Source organism: Diospyros lotus, chromosome 13, assembly GCF_014633365.1.
Source record: "Diospyros lotus cultivar Yz01 chromosome 13, ASM1463336v1, whole genome shotgun sequence".
In the NCBI taxonomy this organism is placed as follows: Eukaryota; Viridiplantae; Streptophyta; class Magnoliopsida; order Ericales; family Ebenaceae; genus Diospyros; species Diospyros lotus.
In genome coordinates, this window is record NC_068350.1 from 36,266,604 (window position 1) to 36,286,514 (window position 19,911).

The following is a 19,911-nucleotide window of genomic DNA, read 5'->3' on the forward strand; positions in this document are numbered from 1 at the left end:
CACTAAGCCACTCACAAGTGGTTGGCTCATATATAATCACTTAAAACTAAGAAATGTGGTTGAGTGAAGAAAGAAATAGATATTGATAAGACATTAACGAATAAAATGCGCTCCGTTTATTTACGATATCTTAAAATAATTCTTTATTTCTTATTTTGCATACAATGTTTATCATCAAAATATAATCTTAAGTTCCAATTGTCTTAATTTTTATTGTTTTGGGATGATTTTATGTTATTTATTTTATATTTTTAAATAAAAGTATTAATAATACTACTAATAATGATCCCTAATAAAATATTAAAGACAATTAAGATATGTCAAAAATTAAGATTATTGTAAAAATAAGCAATAATAAAGTTAACTTATTTTCATTCATTCTTTTTTAATTTCACCAAAAAAAAAAATCAGTCCACCCTGCACATTAACCATCCGCCTAATAAAAAAATATTTTTATATAATTATAAAATAATATATATTTCAAAGTATAATTTAGATATATATTATTTTAGTGTAATTTGTAATTTTATATAATATAATAAAAATAATTTGAGGTATTATTTGATATGAGAAATTGTATTTATATGATTTTTAATAAATAATAAAAAAAATATTTAAAATTTTTATTGTATTATTAAAATGTATTTTTATTTTTTTAAATTCAAATATTAAATAGACAAATATAAATGACAAAAAGTCAAATATAAAGGCCTCAACCTCTATTTGTTTGGCATGGCTTAATTTGAAAATATTTCTTATTTTGTTAATATATAGATACATTTTTCATTTTATTAAAAATATTATTAGTTTTGTAAATGTTAAAATTAAGTGTCAATCTAACATACGATGGAATTGTTGTCCAAAAATTGGACACTAGAAAAATTTATTTTTTCTAAAATGTCATTTGAAGTTAAAAACTATCTTTTAATATTTTTGTAATTTAGTATTAGTTTTTGCATTTAACAAACTCCAATCATAATTTCAACTCGAGATATATAAAATTTGATGCCTCAAATTTCTACTATTGTAAAAATGATATTCTAATTTTTTTTGGCAAAAATAATTTCATTTAATTTGAAATATTTAAACTCCAAAACCTTTAATTTTCTTCACAATAAAACATCACACCCGATAAATAGTAAGATAAAATCAACTCTTGTTGTCGAAGAAAATCATTGAAAGACACGTGATATTCTCTATACAAACACTCCGATTTCGATGTTTAAATCTTTAAACGCAATAGTTCTAATAACACAAGCTTAACCTGTCATAAAGAGGATCTTTTTAAAAATAATCTGTAAAAGCAAACACTTTGTAGCAAAAAGAGCATATAAACAAACATTAAGCAAAATGAGGCAACTGAAGGACGGAGCACATGTCCACAGTCCACACCATTAACCAAAAATGGCATTTTTCTAGCAATCAACAGACGAACATGTCCACAGTCCACACCATTAATTATATGAACATCCGATGGCAAAACAAACAAGCAATAACGTTACCCAAATAGGCACATCCTCCATACAGCAAAACCAGTTCAAGATCACAGGCAGACACACAGACACACAGGCACACACAATGCAACTACAAATGACATGCATGCACAGTTCATAATGAATGAAGATTGGGGTGGATTTCTTATGAGATTGACTCACTTGCCTACTCCAGAAAACTGGTGATTCCCGGCTTCCCTGATTTGCAGCCCGGTTGACCTGCGGTGGACAAGGGCTCCCCACGAGTTCATCGGTTTCTCCATTGCGCTGCCCGGTTCATTATTCCCGGCATGGTTGTCACCCTCGTGCATCGACACAGACTTACCTTTTCCGGTGTCTTTCTGGCCTCCCCCAGCGGCATTACCTGGTTCCCCAAGTCTGGAAGCATTTGGAGCCCTCGGAAACTTGTTAGAAGAACCTTCCCAATTCTTCCAGGCCAGACAACTGTTTGGAACATCTTCACCTCTGCTTGCTTTGGCAACTTCAACAGTCTCATACTTGCACCCTGAACGGTTGCAAACATCACGCCGGTAGATCACGCCAACAGGTGCACGGGACAGAGCAGAATCCTGCTGCCACTTACTTCCCGGCTTTTCAAAGGTGAAACCGGTCTTTAATTCCGGTCCACCACCTCCCCAGCCGGTGGAATAGTACATGCGATTGGTCAGAAGAGGTACAGTATCTTCCCAGCCGGTAGAGTATTCGATATCTCCACAGGTTGGGCAATAGAACAACTGATCATCAAGAGGTCCGCCAAAAATATCAGCCTGCTTCCCGTTTGCTTTGCGCTGTTGAGCCTTAGAGTTCTGCTCAAGGTCCAGCATCAGCTCTGGGTCAATAGGGGCATTCCAATCGATCTTGTCAATATACATGTCAGGATCGGGCAATGGAATGTCACAAGGAAGGCCGTTTATCTTTGCCCAGTAGCGTTCCTTGGCATCATGGAATGCCTCTTCGCCAGCAGTGTCATTCCAATTCAAGACATCCTTAAACAGGGTTATGAACCTCTTGCTATCCAAGAACTTTTTCCAGGGCATACGGCCAACCTCATAGCAAAATCTCTTTTCCCAGTTTGGCACAGTTGGCTGCCATTCCCAACCACTACCTACAGCAAAAATGCAAATTGTGAGATGAACTGAAGCTAAACAAAGAAGAGGGCAAATGAAATTTCCAAAAGAGGGAAGCAAAGTGTGCTACCAGACCTAGAAAAAGAGTAGAGAAAAAGCCTGAAATAGGAACAGGAAACAAGTCCCAAATGTTTCAGTGCTGAATACAGAAACAGTCAGTGTTTTTGGGTGATGTCGTAAGAAAACATCAACTAAGCATGATCAAAGACTAATTTGAAAAGAAAAAGGAACACTAAAACAAGTAGTAGAAGCATTTATTGATGCAGAAATCAAGGACTTAAACAGTATTTATTTTTAGTGCAATCTAAAATGACAACCAGAATGGATGATAGAGGATGACCTAACAGATGTTTAACAAAAAGAGCACCCAAAATAACAAGATGACTGCAGCAAAAGAATGGTAGGAAGGGCAAAAGATTCATTGGTCAAATATGCGTAAATCAGAAAAATTGTTCGCATTCATTTTTTGTCGTGTTATGACGCATTAAAACTTGTCGCTTTCAACGATAAACTAACTATAACTATCTGGACAATTTCCTCACTTTCTGAATTAAGAAAATCTGCTGAGAACATTCTCTTGTTTGTTGTTACCACTTCTGCTGACCTTTGGATGTGGTTTTCCAAAAGTTTGAACGATTAATCGCCATTTCTTGTTGCTACTTCTGAAAATTTCAACGATTAATTGAGATTTCTTGTCGCCATGACACAGTGTTTTGAGAGTTTGCAAACTAACTTTCTACATGTTCTCATTATTTCAATGCAGAACCAAATACAGAAGCATGTCAATACTGCACCACTTGAAGAAGAACACATATGTACCAAGCGAAGAAAAAAATAAAACACAATAACACATATGAATTTCAAATTTCCACAATTAGAAATCTCATACATGAAAACTACATCATGTCAAACTTCAATTTCCAAATTTTGATAAGCAATCAAAACCAGAGAATCTCAAGCAACAACACCACAAATCAAAAAATGGATAACTGGTTAATGATACAAACCAAAAACACAGCAAAGATCATTTGCCATTAATAAACAACTAAAAACTCGTCATGAAAGATAATATGCTTGAATAAAAGAAGAATCAAGAAGAAGCACAGATATGCCTGCTCATTAACCAAACTATAATGCTAATTTCCATATCTAAGAACTACGCATTCTCATGTATTCAATCAACAAAACTAAATAATTTAGAACTCTAGAGGACTGTCAAGTGCGAGCAAATCAGTGAACAAGGCACCATTCTTCCTGAACTTACAAAAATGCAACATAGAATTCAGAGAAAAATCAGAATTTAAAGAACACGTACCAGTAATTGCCTTCCTGTCACGCAACCTTGGCCCATGAAGTTCTTCCAAATCTCTCTGCCTCCTGCTCCTTCTCCAGTGGTACATTCTCCCAAATAAAGCCTGAAACAAACCTTCGAGAAATTCCAAACACATAAAAGACCCTGAAAATTCATCAGAAAAGAGCATCAAAATCAGCAACCAAAGCATCGTTTGCACGAAGAAAGAATCAATCAGTCACAAAACAAGAAAACCAAAGTGGGTGTTTGATGAAATTCTCCTTACAGCCGATCAAGAAGCTCTGAACCAAAAGGGTTGTGAAGGAGAAGCTGAAAACAACGGGAGAGGAGAGAATGGAAGGGGTATTTGAAGGGGGGGATTGGGAGGTGGGTGAATTGTGTGAGACTGTGCTAATGACATCAGAAGCGGCAATGCAATGCGGTAGACGGTGGACGACATCGAGACAAAAGAGAGAACGTTTTGGACGTGATCGCAAAGGGGAAAAATCCAAAACCGAAACCGCTCGAGCTGTGGTTTGGCTCGCCCAAGAGCCCAAAACAAGCAACTTTCTCGCTTCCTCGCCATCGATACAGCCTCTGGTTTTCGAGGGCGATGACGAAACGGGTGCAAACGTCCAATTCCTCGTGGCAAGGATTGTATGAAATCCGGCATGGCCAGGAGACTCTTCTGATAAAGTTTGGAAAGAACAGCAAAGAGTTCAAGCTTTTTACACACACACACATATATATATACACACACTCAACTCAAGCACACTCATGTAGTGCACACGCGCGCGTATCTACAGATGTCAATTCATACGCGCGAGTACAGATATCAATCGGGTTCTGCTCCCACCCAACACCTGGGCCGCCCCGCCCCGACTTCGCCCAACGTGCTAGAGTGGTGTCAGGCCTGGGGTTCTGGCCCCAAAGCTCCACCCGACCCATGACCCGTTTCGCCACCCCCGTAGTCTATTGGATCTACTCGGCGGTTCTAAACCACATACTACCATAACAGACGCACACGTGACGCATGTTTCGCAATCTTTAAAAAATATGAAAAGTATTTTAGACGTATTGATAGTAAATACCAAATTTGTCGGTTACATATATAATAGAATAGATATAGAATTGATTACATAAATTCTATTTTGCTATTTCATTCTATATATGACTTTATTTCTTTCTATAAAATATTTATGGTTCATTGTATCGAATCTTTCTCTAATTGTACTTCTTAAATTGTTTTCTTTATTGAGTTCCGTGAATAAGTATGATTCATCTAAATATTTCTTGCTGGATAGGATTAGGTACTCTTAAGGTCACATGGGTCGCATCTTGACATGTCACACCTGCGATAGCTCGTGTATATCCCTTGTTTAGTTTGCCGAAAAAAAAGAAAACCCCAGTCTTATTAGAAGCTTTCCTAGGCTTGAGATAGACCTTTTGAATGCTTTGAGAAAATATTTAGATGTTTAGGAAATTATATGATTTGTCCTAAATTTTAATTGAGTATATATTACGAATATTAATGTTAGAAGAAAAAGGAGAATAATTTTATTGAATTGTATAAATAACAAAGACAAATTGTATGATATTTATAGAATAAGTGAGTGTGCATATATGCGCATGCACACGTGTGTGCGCCCGTGTGCGTGTGTATGCACTCTTATTTAGGGTTAATAACCTTAGATCTAGGGTTGTTAACTTTAAATTTATTATTTCTCTTTGTATATGTATATATGTGGATGCGTGTGTAGTGATAAAGAAGAAAGGTAGCTAAAATGAAAAAAAAAGGTATTAAAAAGAACCAAAAAACCCATATATTTACAAATTTTTTTCTTATTTTTATTTTTTTTTTCTTCTCAAATATCTTAGTTATTTCTTTCTCCTATGATTGATAATGGTGATGGTGATGATGGTGACACTAGCAACATTATATATTCTAGATTTGGAACAATCATCCAAATTTAGTCTATAATGATTTAACCAAATTTTGTATTTGGACTATTAATCCAAATATGGAACATTTGAATTGTGACAATAGTAGAGATAACAATGGGTGATGGTGAAGACAATAGCTATAAGTCTCTTTCTCTCACTATGATGAATTTGGGTTTATCACAAAACTTTTAGTTTATTTGCAATGAATGATCGTTCTAGATTTATAAGAATTTGAATGGTGGGATAATGCAATGGTTTTGTGGCAACGATTTGGCACAAATAGCAACAAGTCATCTCAATTTTTCTTTTCTTTTTTTCCTTAGCAATGAAAGTTCATCCCAAATAAACCCAAGTGACTTGTGCATTCACAATGAACTTAGATTGGGCCCGGGCTTATCACGATGAATCAGGCCAGCTTGGATTCACCATCATAATCATCATCTATTTTCTCATTTGTAATAAATATAGGTTTATCTACGAAAAACTAGATTGTTGGGTTTATCGTTCATTATCATCATCATCATCTCTCTCTCTTTTCGATAGATTTGCGTTCATCTTGATGACCCAAATCTAACCTAGATTTATTATCATCATCATTATTTTTTTGTCTTTCTCTATTTCTCTAAATAATCTTTGTTGACTAACAACCCGCGGTTGCTGATTGCTTGCTGTTTTTTTTATTTTTATTTTTTTTAAATCAAAAGAGAGAGAGAGAGATAAAGGGTAAAACAGTCATTTAATTTTTTAGCAATAAGGTTGGTTGTGGTTTCTTGTAATTTTGTTAAATATCAAGGGTGTTCTCTACAATTTACTCTTTTATAAAAAATATAGTAGTTTTATATACAATTTTTAACTAAAACAACAAGACATGATAGTATTAATATATACTATTAGATTTATAATTTAGTGATAAGAGGTGGTATTAATGAGCCAAAGATTTGGAGGCCACGTTTTGTTAGGGTCAATTTAATCTCCTACTAGTTCTTGAATGATATATCTTACATCTTAAAAAAAATATTATTAATATATAAAAATATCAAAATCACCTTACTTTTTTCTCTGTTTCTTTTATTCACTTGGGCTGTTCGAGGTTTGTCCAACTACTTTCAGGGACTAGGAGATTTTTCCTTTTGATGCACCTATCGGATAAATCAAATGCAGACACAGTTTATATACACTCTAGATTTGAACATTTGGTGCAATCCACGCTAGACTTGTCTTCCAGTCTTACTGTTGCCTTTCAACTAAATGCTGCATTCCAATAATAATTCTGCCTTTCAAGTTGCTCGCGTTGAATCAAAATCACCCTACTCTTTTCAGATATATCAGTGGAGTATCCTACCCAAAGACCCTCCCCCAAGTGGGCATCCCCATTTGATCTAATTCAATTAATCTGATTTAACTTGTGACAAACATATTTAAGGAAGCCAAATGCTCAGACCAATGGTTAGATCTGTGTATTATTCTCCTTCAGAAAGCATCAACAGATTCAACACCACTCCAAAGAACAAGCTTATTCTGTAATCTGCTTGAGACAGTAAACAACTCTGCAAAATTATATCCAAATCTACGAGAAAACAAACACAAACATAACCTGTTAGCACAACCTCTTCGATGCTGCAAAGCATGTCTGAAATCTAATACAAACAAACTGCTACCTAAACAAACGAACAGAACACAAAACATAAACCAGAATTGAATGAATGAATGAAATGATTTTGGTTAGCTAGCTTGTTCCTCTTCACTGTTCACTCTTACCAACTTCATTGTCGCGATGAAACCTTCAGCTCGCATACCTTGGCATGTTCTTATCAGTATCTTTGCCATTTTTGTTACTGGCGTGCGTTCCCTGACTCCAGTAGCATTTGGATCTCTCTAATGTCGTACTTAAGAGTATTATCTTCCCAATGGTTCCAGCCCCAGTAATTGTTCCAACCATCTTCCCATCCATCAGTTCTAGCAACTTCAGTAGCCTCATTCCTGTCCCAGGAATTGTTCCAACCATATCACTGGTTTTTTCTGGTCCGGCATATCCCCTGCCGGTGGAATAGTGCAAGTGATTTGAGAGACTAAGTTAGGCGTCCCCCCAGCCAGTGGAAGAGTACAATTGGTTTGAGGAAAGAGGTTCGGCAACTCCCCAGCCAGTGGAATGGTGCATTTGGTTTGACACAAGAGGTTCCACACCTCCCCAGCCAGTGTTGCAATTGTGCAAGTGATCAGCCTCATTCCTGCCCCGTGAATCGTTGAAAACCCCAGCTGTATCATTCACTCCAACAGGCCCATCAGCCCGAGCAGACGTGTGCTGCCATGGACTTCCCTTGTTTTCCAGTGCTAAACCGGTCTTGAAATCCTCTTCGGCAGCTCCCCAGCCGATGGTATAGTCTAAGTGATTTGCGATGTGAAGTTCATCAAGAATCACAACTTGCTCATCCACAGGAACCACGAAGTCATGCTTCAGGTCTATTAGCTGCTCGGGATCAATGGTGGAATTCCAATCTATCTCATCGATGTACATATTTGGATCAGGCAAAGGTATGTCACAGGGAAGTCCATTCAAATCTGCCCAGAAACGATTCTTAGCATTGCGGAAGGCCTCTTCACCTGCAGAGTCATTCCAATTCAAGACCTTCGGGTATATGTGTGTAAAGTTCTTCTTCTCTAAGAACTTTCGCCATGGAATACAGCCAACGACAGAGCAAAATTTCTTTTCCCATGAAGGCACACTTTGCTGCAATTGCCGACTGCCACCTACAGCAAAAATGCAAATTGTCAGATTAACTGAAACTGAAACAAAAGGACATGAAATTTCCAAGAGAGGGAACTATAGTATGTTATCAGACCCAGAAATGGAAATTGCAAAGAAGTCCCATCAGTCCAAACTGCAAGAGCAGTCTAGATTTTGAGTGATGTTGGAAGAAAAGGTTAATTAAGAATAATCAAGTCTTAACACCAAATAAAACACACTGAAACAAGTAGTAGAAGTATCAACTGATGCAGCAGTCGAAGGAAATAAACAGAACATTTATTTTTAGTACACTCGAAAATGACAAACAGAATGGATGACAGAGGATGGCATAATACCAGCTGTTTAACAAACAGAATGCCCAAGATGATGACAGCAAAAGAATGGTAGGAAGGGCAGAAGCTTCAATGGTTGAATGTGTGCAAATCTGGAAATTGTTGGCATTCATTTTCTACAAGCTTCATCGATTAATTGCCATTTCTTGTTGCCACACAACAAGGTTTCTCTCTAACTAAATTTCTACATGTTCTAATTATTTCAATGGAAAACCAAAAACAGAGCCATGTCAGCTATGCAACAGTTTACAGCAATAGTGTACCATTAGAAGAATACATATGAACCCCAGACTTCCATAATTTGAAATCCCATACATCATGTCAAATCTCACTTTCCAAATTTTATCATGTTAATCAACACAATATTCAAACTAGAGAATCTCGAGCAACTCGGTTAATCTACCACAAACACAAACCAAGATACGGATAATTGGTTATGCTACTAAAACCAAAACACAGCTAACAAAGACCATTTGCCATTAGTAGACAACTAAATACTTGTCATCAATAAAATATTTTCTATTAGGCCAATTTGAATATCTAACAACAAAACGTCCACGCTGAAATTATGCATCTTCATAGTCAGACGACAAAGCTCAATATTTTTGAACCATAGGAGGACTGTAATGAGTGAACAAATTAATAATGCTGCGATCACCAAGACAGATGCCTCTCAAATTCAAACAAATCTCCCCCTTCTTGTTTTGTTTTACAATCCAATGACGAAGGCACCAAATCCTTCTGAAATTACACATAATTAATAAATAATGCAACACAAAAGAATACAACATAACATTCAAAGATTAATCAGAATATAAAAGTACATATACCAGGAGGCGGATTTCTGTTCTGTGGCCTTCTTTGTCTTCTCCAATTGCTCATTATCACCAGAACAACAAACAAACCCTACAACAATTTTAGAACACATGAAAAACCCAGAAATAAAAGTCAGTTAGCAAAAAGAATTTCAATGTCAGGAACCAATATATATATATAATTAGCGAAAGAATATCAACATTTGGGAATAAAATATAACTTGCACAAAGAATGAAACAGAAGATTCGAAAACCAAACAGGGGTATTTGACATTAGCTTACAGATGAATAAACACCTTTGAAGAACCAATTAATTAACCCCGAACGGACGTGATCAGAAACGGTTTCTGAATCGAGGCAAGCCAAACAAGAAGAGGAAACTGGTTCGATTGTGTTCAATGCGGCAATGGGTAGAAGAGAATGAAGAGAGAAGTGAGAGCGTTGTGAAGGTGATCACGACGGTGGAAAACTCCAAATTTGAAACCGCGAGAGCCAGCAGAAACAAGCAGCTCGCCGTCACGTTTTGTCTTCCTTTATATATGTGGCCCCTGGTTTTCTAGAAGGTTACCAAATTAATCCAATTCCTTCTTTGGCAAGGATCATAGAGTCGTAGCCGTAGGGAAATGTACATGAGGGTAGATTTGGAAATTGAATTAAATTATTATAATTAGTTTAGTTTGAGTTTTTGACGGCTGGTTAATCTTAGGTTAAGAAATTTTGATTTTGATTAAATTTTGTTTAATTTCGAATTCATTCAGTATGTTTATAGATTTGATCTAAGTCGACTCGAACTGATATAAACACTCTTATTGATTGATAATAAATATATTTTATTTTAAAATATTTCATTAACAAAAAAAAAATCCCCAAAAACTTTCATCTAGGGCTCAGATGCTCTATTTCATCACGTTTTGGTTTCTGATCAAATTCTAGTTTATTGTTGTCTTTAATCGATTGGCATTACCACTAGCATTCGATCCTTATCAATCTTTCTTTGATTGGGTCTTTTTCTCTCATCTTTTACATCATTTTTGTCATGTCACTAGTCCCATTGGCAAGATGCCATCTTTTCACTTACCATTATTATCACTCATTCTATAATTTCTAGGTTGGTTAAGTAGGGTAGGTGTTCTTTAGGATTTAAGGTAGAAGAAAGGTGTAGATGATGACTTGGTATGGTAAAAGGAAAACTAATCCATTATGGATAACGGAAAAAATGACTAAACGACAATGATGGTAGTTGGATCGCGAAAAAAATTTACTTTAATGGAAAGAGCTTCTAACGTTGGAAAGCGATTGGCGTTTTGTGGGGATGTGGCCGCCATTGGTTAAGGTTTGTAGTTGGTGACAATGGTAAGGACTTTCTTTTTCTTTTTCTTTTTTCTTTTATTAAAAGACAAAGGTTTTGTTAATTTAGGATTTTAGTGTGTATTTTAGTGGTGGCCGGGTTTGGGATTGGTCTTGTAATCATTTTGTTTCGGCCTTCTTCTTGTTTTGTCTTTTTATTTATGGGCCATATGTTTTAAGGTGGGTATATCTACCATTATGCTCTTTTTCGAAACTTTTGACTTGATCTCAATGCTCAATGTATGCACCTTAGGGTGACAATTTTTTTTGTACATGTCATTTTTCAACTTTATGCAATAAGAAACTAATAAATTATTTTAAATTTAAAACAACTTGAGACCATCTATTAGAATGTTTAAATGGTACCAATAGCTCTCTCTTTCTACTAGAACGGTGTTTGGGTTATTGTTTTTTTTCATAACTTTTAAGTTATTTACCTTTCAAGTTGTATAAAAATTAAATGTTGGATAGCGTTTAAACTAATAATGTATTTAGATAAATGTATTTTTAAGCTATCAGTTAATAATTATATATTTGATTTGAAAGAGCTGATAAGTTATCAAAACTTGACAAAAAGACCAAAATAGACATAGTGTTAAAAGATGTAAAAATTTACCATTAGATGTTGATAAATCATATATAATTATTAAAAATATATTAATATAATATTTTTATATGTATGTATATACATACATACATACATATATACACACAAACAATGGCAGCGGGGAGAAAAAGCACATATGGAGGAGATGAAGGTGGGGACGGCGACGGACAACTGTTGATGGGGCGACGAACAGTTCGCGACGGAGGAAAAGTTGAAGTAGATGGGGGTGATAGCCAATGGAAGAGACGATAGGGGCAGCGACTGATGGGAGTAATGGCTGATGGTGGCGGCTGAAAGAGCTGGGGCAACAAGCGGTGGGAAGCAGAGGTTGAAGAAGAAGGGTATGCTTGAAAATTAGCAAAAAAGATGAGAGTAAAATAGTAAAATAATCAATCGACGTAGCTTATAAATTAACAACGTTTTGCAAAAGTCCCGCCACCAACTTTTGCAAAATGCTATGGTAATAGCGTTTGAGTTACCTAGCTAATTAAACACTAGTGAGGTGCACCCAAACACCTTGCCAACGTTTGCTTAATAGCTTATATATATAAGCTATTGATACAGCTTATAAGTGGTCAAATCGATAAGCCAAACACTCCCTAAATTAGGTTGTCACTATGGTGTTGCCAATAACTTGTCGCCTTTTTCATCGTTGCTGATGCTTCTCCCGATGTCGGTCTATCTCATGGCCCCCTAATTTTCTTGGCATTTTTCCCTTCTCAAGTGCTTGACTTTGCCGTCAATATTTTTGTCTAGATTTTGTATATGAAGCCTTTTCTTCTCAAGAGCTTGGCGTTGCCATCAATACTTCTATCAAAGGCTTCGATCATTTTAATTTTGAGGGCATGCTTTTTGTCAATTTTATTTGTTTTATGTGTACTTTGAGCTCTGATGTTCATACATGAACTTTTTATTTAGATCTCATGAGTTCAGATATTTTTAACATGGGCAAATAGTAAAAAAAAAAAAAATTCAAATCTTTTCTCAAAATTTACAAATTTATCCAAATGTTTCAATTTTGACAATTGTATTTCAATTGACTCAATTAGGTGTAATTTTATCCAACACCTAAAATCAATTTAGGAGGCATATGTCATTACTTATGTGGCACGCCACTTGTCATAAAAAAAATATATGAGTAAGACTCACATGTATAAATATAAAAAAAATAAAAAATAAATTATACATTTGGGTTCCACATATATGGATACATATGGGTCCCACTCATATATATATATATATATATGACTGTGATTTGCCACATTAGCAATGACATATGTTTCCTAAATTGATTTCAGGTTTTGAATAAAATTACAATTAATTGAGCCAATTGGGATACAATTGTCAAAATTGAAACATTTGGATAAATTTACAAATTCGTGAAAAGGTTTAAGTTTTTTTTTGGCTATTTTCCCTTTTAACATAATTAATTTTTATTTTTTAGTAATATATATAAAGGGTATTTGAAGAAAATGCTTTATTAATAAGGTTTTATAACACCAAAATTCGGTGTTTGCTTCTAAGCATAAATAATTAAAATCACAATCACTACAAGAATTAGGGAAATTTACGTCACAACATTCATCCCGACATTTGCTTGGAGCCTCGACAAAAATTGGTGCTAGGAATTGTTTCTAGCATAAGTAAACGCCACTAATAATTCTTTGTGTGTTTTTTTTTCCTTAATAGCGGCGTTTTATTAAATGCTAGTAATTCAGTTCACGGGTCATTTAATGAAACACTATAAAATAAAATAACTACCACCTAAATTATGTTTCCCAATGTTTGTAAACCCCATGAATTGATGAAATAAATGCCACTAATTTTGTGGCATTTGTTTTTAGTTCCCACGATTTATGTAAATGTCGATAATGTGTTCCTTGTGTCGAAATTTCTTGGGGCTTTCAAAAAGGCTACAAAATGGTTTCGTGAATGCTGGTAATTTATATTACGAGATGGTTGGATAGACGTCGTGAACTTAAAAAAAAAAGGGGGGGGAAAATAGCTTAGGAATGACTTTTCTTTAATGTTGTTAAAGTTTGGGAATGTTCTTGACGTTTAGTTTTGCAGTCTAGGGTTTGTGTTGCATGTTGGGTAACACAACTACCTGGATCATGTAAATACTGGATATTCTTTACAAAACATCAAAAAATTGGAAAAAAAAATGCCAACATTTGTGCAATTTTGCAATATTTCACATCCCCCCTATTATTGTATACTATGTTCATTTTTGTTAGCGAACTACAAAATCATACCTCATCAACAAGAACCTTCAAAAGCATCCAACCCAACAAAAAAAAAAAAAAAATTAAAATATTCACTAGAGATGCAATGAAAACACACTTAGTTTCTTCTCCATTGATGACTAAATCATTGAAAGTGTTAATTTCATTGTATTATCAAAATGTTTAATTACATCTTTAAGTGATAGTTACTATATTGTCGGACCATATTTTATTTATATTTTTCAAAAGAGTAATGCTATTTATCTAGATTAGAGATGGATCTCTAATTTAGTTGACACTTTTTCATTAAAAAATGAATCATTGGAAAATGAAAAGGTGTAGGTGTCCATGTTTACATTGCACCTTTTCATTTTTTAATGAAAATGTGTCAATTATACTGGAGATTCATTTTCAATCTAGAAAATAGCATTAATCTTTTCAAAATAAGTCTAAAAGATTTACACCTTCAAGGTTGACATTAAGTGACTATATTTGTTTGCATTGGCCAAAAATTTTTCAAGAATTTTCATGTAAACTTACAATTCGTCTTCAAATCAAAACATGCGAGAACAACCACCAAAACAACGAATTATACATGTATATACTTAGACTAAAAGAGACGATCCTATTTCAGGAAATTTTTGTATAAGATATGATTCATTAATAATTATTTATTAAAGAGAAAAAATACTTGCTAAATTAATTTATAATTATAAAGATATTACTATCAAATTATGGTACAAAATTCAAACATGTGTAATTCAACATAAAACCAATTTATGAGTATAGGAAGGAAATAAACCCAATTTGTAATTAAGAAAATTCATCACAATAAAGGGAGGTCACATAAATACTCTTGATTGATTTATTTATTTTTCTAACAAATGCTCTTGATTTCCTTTTTTTTATGTAAAAAAAAAGAAGAAATGTTCAACTTAATTATAGTTATTTGCAAATTCCAGGTTTCATGCATTTATTATAGTTATCACCTATAGTTCTCAAATTTGATATTTGACATGACACTTACAATTTACAGTTAAATATTCATCGATAATTATTCATTGCATTGTGAATGATCCCTAATTAGTAAAATAATCATTAGTGAATATTTGACTATGAATGCATAATGTCACTACAAATGTCAAACTTGTATTTGGATAGCATTTATGTTTTACCTCACATTGTAATTAAAAGACATCTCCAAAATGATGTTATTGTTATTATTATAATTGTGACCTGAAATTCAAATTTGATTGTGATTGAGATTCCTAATTTGACTGAGATTAAAACTTCAAATTTGATTATAATTAAGATGTCAAATTCAATTATGATTGGGATCGATCTTAATTAAAGATTTATCCTCTTGACTCATTTTTTTATCAAAATATAATTTCTTATGTATATCTATAGATGAATTTAGGTATATAAATAAATATCTAATGCCTTGGAATTAGTTGTGGTTATATCACTATTATTGTACCAATATCATTATAGTGATATTTTGTTCTTTCTGCCCTTAGTTTTCTTGATTTGGATTTTTTCATGTTAAATTTTGTGTTTATTTGCGTGGTTGATGGTTTGATTGTGATTTGTTATTGATCCAAATTCACAACAAACTGGTATTATAGCCATTAGATCAAACCATTATCGGTTAATATATCTCAACTGTTGGATATGCAATTTCTATATCATATTTTTCAATTAGGGTTCTTAGCTATTGCAGTTGCCGTCGCCATTCGTTCGCTGTTACAAATGCCATTAGCCTTCATCGTCTTTGATCATCATCCATCGCCGTTGACTCGTTCATTTCATATTCCCCGCCGATCATTCAGCTTCTTTGACTAATTGTTCATCTTCTCACCTAACCACCATCATTGGTCTCCGCCATCGCTGACATCAACTTTAGTCTTTGCCGCCATCATCAGCCTTTTAACATTCTTCGTCATTGTCTCACCATCGATGTTAATGCTTTCACAACCATTGGTTCACCTTCAATTTATCCAAGAGTTTGATTGTCTTCTCTGACCACGATCGTCGATAGTTGGCTTCCTTTACTTCATCATTGCTGGTTGTTGCGTAGCTCCTCGTGCAACCATCAGAATTCCCCCATGCCTTTCATCGCTATCAACTCCAGTCACCTTGCCCTTGTCGTCAACAAGCCCTCTGCCATCGTTTTTTTCGATCTTCAAGCTTTGCTCAAATTTGCCTAGATCTAGTCTAGACTCGACCTCTCAAAGATCTGATCTGCTTCAAATCTGTTCAGTGTAGATCTGACCCATCAGACCAGATTTGACCTGTCAAATCTGTCCAGATTTGCTGCCTAGATTCATTATCCTGGTTTGTTATCTATTAAGGTTTTATTTATGGATCATTTAGCATTATTTGATCTTCGTAATGCCTAACTTAAAATATGATATATTCCATTGTTGGACTAAAATATTAGATTCTATGTCAGATTAAGATGTGTGCAATTTTGACACAAATGGATTTAGATGAAAGTGGAGTCATTAGGGTGGATTTACAATTTGGAGTTATTAATTAGGTCAGTAAAGATATGTTGAGGATTATCTTGTTATCTAGGTTTTAAATGTGGTTGAAGATATCCATTACAGTAAGCTTTGTGTGAATTTGATTGGTATTTCTTGCGGTATGGATTTAGTTGGTAGTTGTCAGAGAGATTAATTTTTCGTGATTTTGTTAGAAGAAAGAATTATAAATAATTTTATATTTGAATTTCGTGTTAATATAGAGCTTGTTATAATTGTGACCTTGAATTCAAATTTGATTGTGATTGGGATTCTTAATTTGATCGTGATTAGGATTTCGAATTTGACTATAATTAGGATGCCAAATTCGATTGTGATTGAGATTTACTCAATTGAAGATTTATTCTCTTGGCTTATATTCTAATCAGCATATAATTTTTTGTATATATCTACAGATAAGTTTAGGTCAATGCTTTGGAATTAGTTACAGTTGTATCACTATTATTGTATCAATATTATTATAGTGATATTTTATTTTTTCTGCCCATAATTTTTCCCGATTTAACCTTTTCTCGTTAAATTCTATATTTGTTTGTGTGTTTAATTGTAATTTATTATCAATCCAAAATCATAACAATTATCACAATTAAAGTTGGCTTAAACTATAAGAGCCATTTGAGAGACACGTAACACCTGAGGCTATTGCCTTATTCAACATAAACTACATATAAAGACCACAAATAGAAAAGAAAAATCATATTATGCATCTAATATATGATCTATTTGCTTCGAGTGAGTTTAATCAAATTATTAAGTCAAGTAGTAACTACATATGCCCAAATCAAATACAAAAACCCTACCAAATCAATGGCAATTGCACTACAAAATAGGCAATGTTCACACGCATCCAAATAGGGGGGTTAAAATGCCATACCTACAAATTAGTTTGAGTTGACAATAGTGACAACAACGAAACCACCGCGTCAAACAAACAAATAGTCAACACACACACACAGTTATTAGAGAGATGCGTCAACAGAAAAGAGACATTGTCGTTCCATTGACAGGGATAAAAATGTGCGAGAGAACGAAAAAGTGGGAAAAGGAAGAAGTAAATAGGGGCGTGGATTGAAGACTTGGCATGACCAAAAATGGTGTCATTTTGGTGTTGGGGATTTAAGATGGTGTCATTTTCACATTATTTAAACTGGTGTCATTTAATTTTTTGTATTCAAGACATTGGCATGACAAGAACAATGTCGTTTTGGTCATCGTCGTTACTCGTGTTTTTTGACAAAATATGTGACATTCCCAAACACCAATAAATTTTGACTTCATATTTAATATTAGTTAGTGTTTTTTAAACAACGATTACATTCTAAAAATAATTTCATAGATGGAAAGTGGTTAAAATTTAATTGGGGTTTAGCTAAGTTTAGGAATTTTTTTGATAATCTTTCCAAATAAAAATAACTTTTGCCAAAACTAAGTACGATATGGTAATTTCGGCTTCGGCATAATTTTAAATACACACACATGTATATGTATTTGTTAGTGATGGATACGTACAAATAACCCGAGGTGTCCAAGCACCAAGGCACAAACACCTTAGGCCGAAAAAGCATACAAGGGCCCAACAAGACCAAAATTGTAGCCCGATAGAAAAAACAAAAGAAGGCCAAACAAAAGATAACACAAACAAACCCTAAAAGCTAACACATTTGCTTGGAGTGTCCCCAAGAATGCTAGAAGCCATATGTCGGAAAGCCTTTGCCATTGCTTTGACCTCCCCGCCCCATACCAAAACGGGGCCTCGGCGCCCCGCCATCTTAGAGGCCCAAGCTTCAAATTAACTAGCCCAGAAATTAGGTAGAGGAGAAGGAAGATGTCGGATAAACGAGCCAATTCAGCATTACATTTGTTATCAATGTTTTCTAATTACTTAATTCTTTCGGTTTCGTACCCAGAAAATAAAGAGGGGCATGGAAAGATTCAAACTTATATTATTCTTTCGAAAATTTTGTGAAGCCGAAAGAGCTAGCTAGGTGGTCTAGGTTTCAAGAGCTAGCCTACATCATATGATTAACAGAGCCTTCTTAGCTAAGTTGGGCTTGAAGCTTCTCAAGTATATATATGAAGCAGAAGATGGAGAAAAAATAGAAAATTTGTGAACTCAGATATGCAAATCGAATTAAGTACTGTAAAGGTAGCCTTCGTCTTCTAATTGATACCATATCTGTGAGGATCAATGCATAGTTTCATTCATTCTCCAGTTGCTCCAGCCTCCATCGAGCTGCTGGGTTCAGGTTTTGGGAACTCTTTTCAGATACCAGCAGCTGGTTGGTTTGCTCAGGCTTTGAGGCCTCGAAGTCTGATTGTTAGGGGTGGTATAAACTTGCCCAGGTTCCTCACTTTCACAGCAGTGCTAACTAAAGGAGAGACTAGCTATGGCTCAAGAGGAACAAGATGAGGGCCGGATTGGACGAAATTCAGCATTATTCATGGCCCAAAGCTATATGCAACTGATCAAAATAGTGCATGTTTTTAGTGATATAAATTTGAAACTGATTCTTTGCTTTTAGTACGTGAGTTTGGTCTCCAAAGGTCAAGAGGCGATGCATTGGTCCGTTCATGTTTTGATCCAAGATGCTAGAGCATATTTGAGGAGAAATATATATATATATATATATAAGACGAAATGATCTTTACAGCATGTTAACAGGAAAGCGAATCGAGCTGCTCATAATTTGGCTCAATGGGCTAAATCTACGAAGCTAGCTTAGTGTTATTATGATGCCTAACGAGTTTCTTAAATTTTAAATCCTAAACCCTAAATCTATAAAATTAATTTAGTGTTGCTGTGATGCCTAATAAGCTTCTTAAATCTTAAATCCTAAATCTATAAAACTAGTTTAATGTTACCATGATGCTTAATGAGCTCCCTCATGCTATTGTAGCTATATATATTTCTAATGTGTTTGCTATGAGAGATCACCTCTCATTTGAGCCTTAAGGCCTCGTTGGCCTCTTTTTGTGTAGTTTCCTTTTGGTTCTTTTAATGAAATTTGACCTAGCAAAAAAGAAATGCATAAATATTTAATTATTTCTAAATTTTTATATAAAGTATGGGGATCTAATTAGAATTAAACATAAAATGATAATACAAAGAGAAAAAAAGAGAAGCGGAGAAGAGAAAATTATTAGTCACTTGATTCATTGCTATTCCTAAATGCAAGGGCAGAGACAATTCTTGAACAATATGCACGTAAAATTTTAAGTTCATTATGATTTAACCCGATAGAATAAGTACATAAACCCCTACTATTTAAGTTTATTATGATTTAACCTTACTAAATAAGTGTACATACCTACATCGCTATCTCTTCCGCTTTATTTAATAGTGGCGAATAATTCAATTGCCTCTATCATGTTGCAGATTTTACTTTTATCTCTTTATATTCAACTCCATCTCTTTTGTCTCTTAATAGATGAACATCT

At 34.4% G+C, this 19,911-nt stretch overlaps 2 protein-coding genes across 3 annotated transcripts; both read right to left on the reverse strand.

Moving 5' to 3' along the window:
• Positions 1-1,614: 1,614 nt before the first annotated feature.
• LOC127789187 (uncharacterized) lies at positions 1,615-4,607 on the reverse strand. The gene is made up of 2 exons (XM_052318001.1): positions 3,936-4,607; positions 1,615-2,598 (listed from the first exon to the last, which is right to left on the reverse strand). Exons 1-2 carry the CDS (start codon positions 4,120-4,122, stop codon positions 1,652-1,654), a joined length of 1,134 nt encoding a protein of 377 aa, XP_052173961.1. The 5' UTR covers positions 4,123-4,607; the 3' UTR covers positions 1,615-1,651.
• A 2,774-nt stretch (positions 4,608-7,381) lies between these two features.
• On the reverse strand, positions 7,382-10,239 carry LOC127789013 (uncharacterized). Of its 2 annotated transcripts, none has more exons than XM_052317743.1 (3): positions 10,045-10,239; positions 9,764-9,839; positions 7,382-8,603 (listed from the first exon to the last, which is right to left on the reverse strand). In XM_052317743.1, the coding sequence occupies exons 2-3, from the start codon at positions 9,813-9,815 to the stop codon at positions 7,930-7,932; spliced, it is 726 nt and encodes a 241-aa protein (XP_052173703.1). In that variant the 5' UTR covers positions 9,816-9,839; positions 10,045-10,239; the 3' UTR covers positions 7,382-7,929. The 2 variants fall into 2 exon arrangements, with proteins under 2 accessions (XP_052173703.1, XP_052173702.1); XM_052317742.1 differs by having other exon boundaries at positions 10,031-10,239.
• Between the last annotated feature and the right edge of the window lie 9,672 nt (positions 10,240-19,911).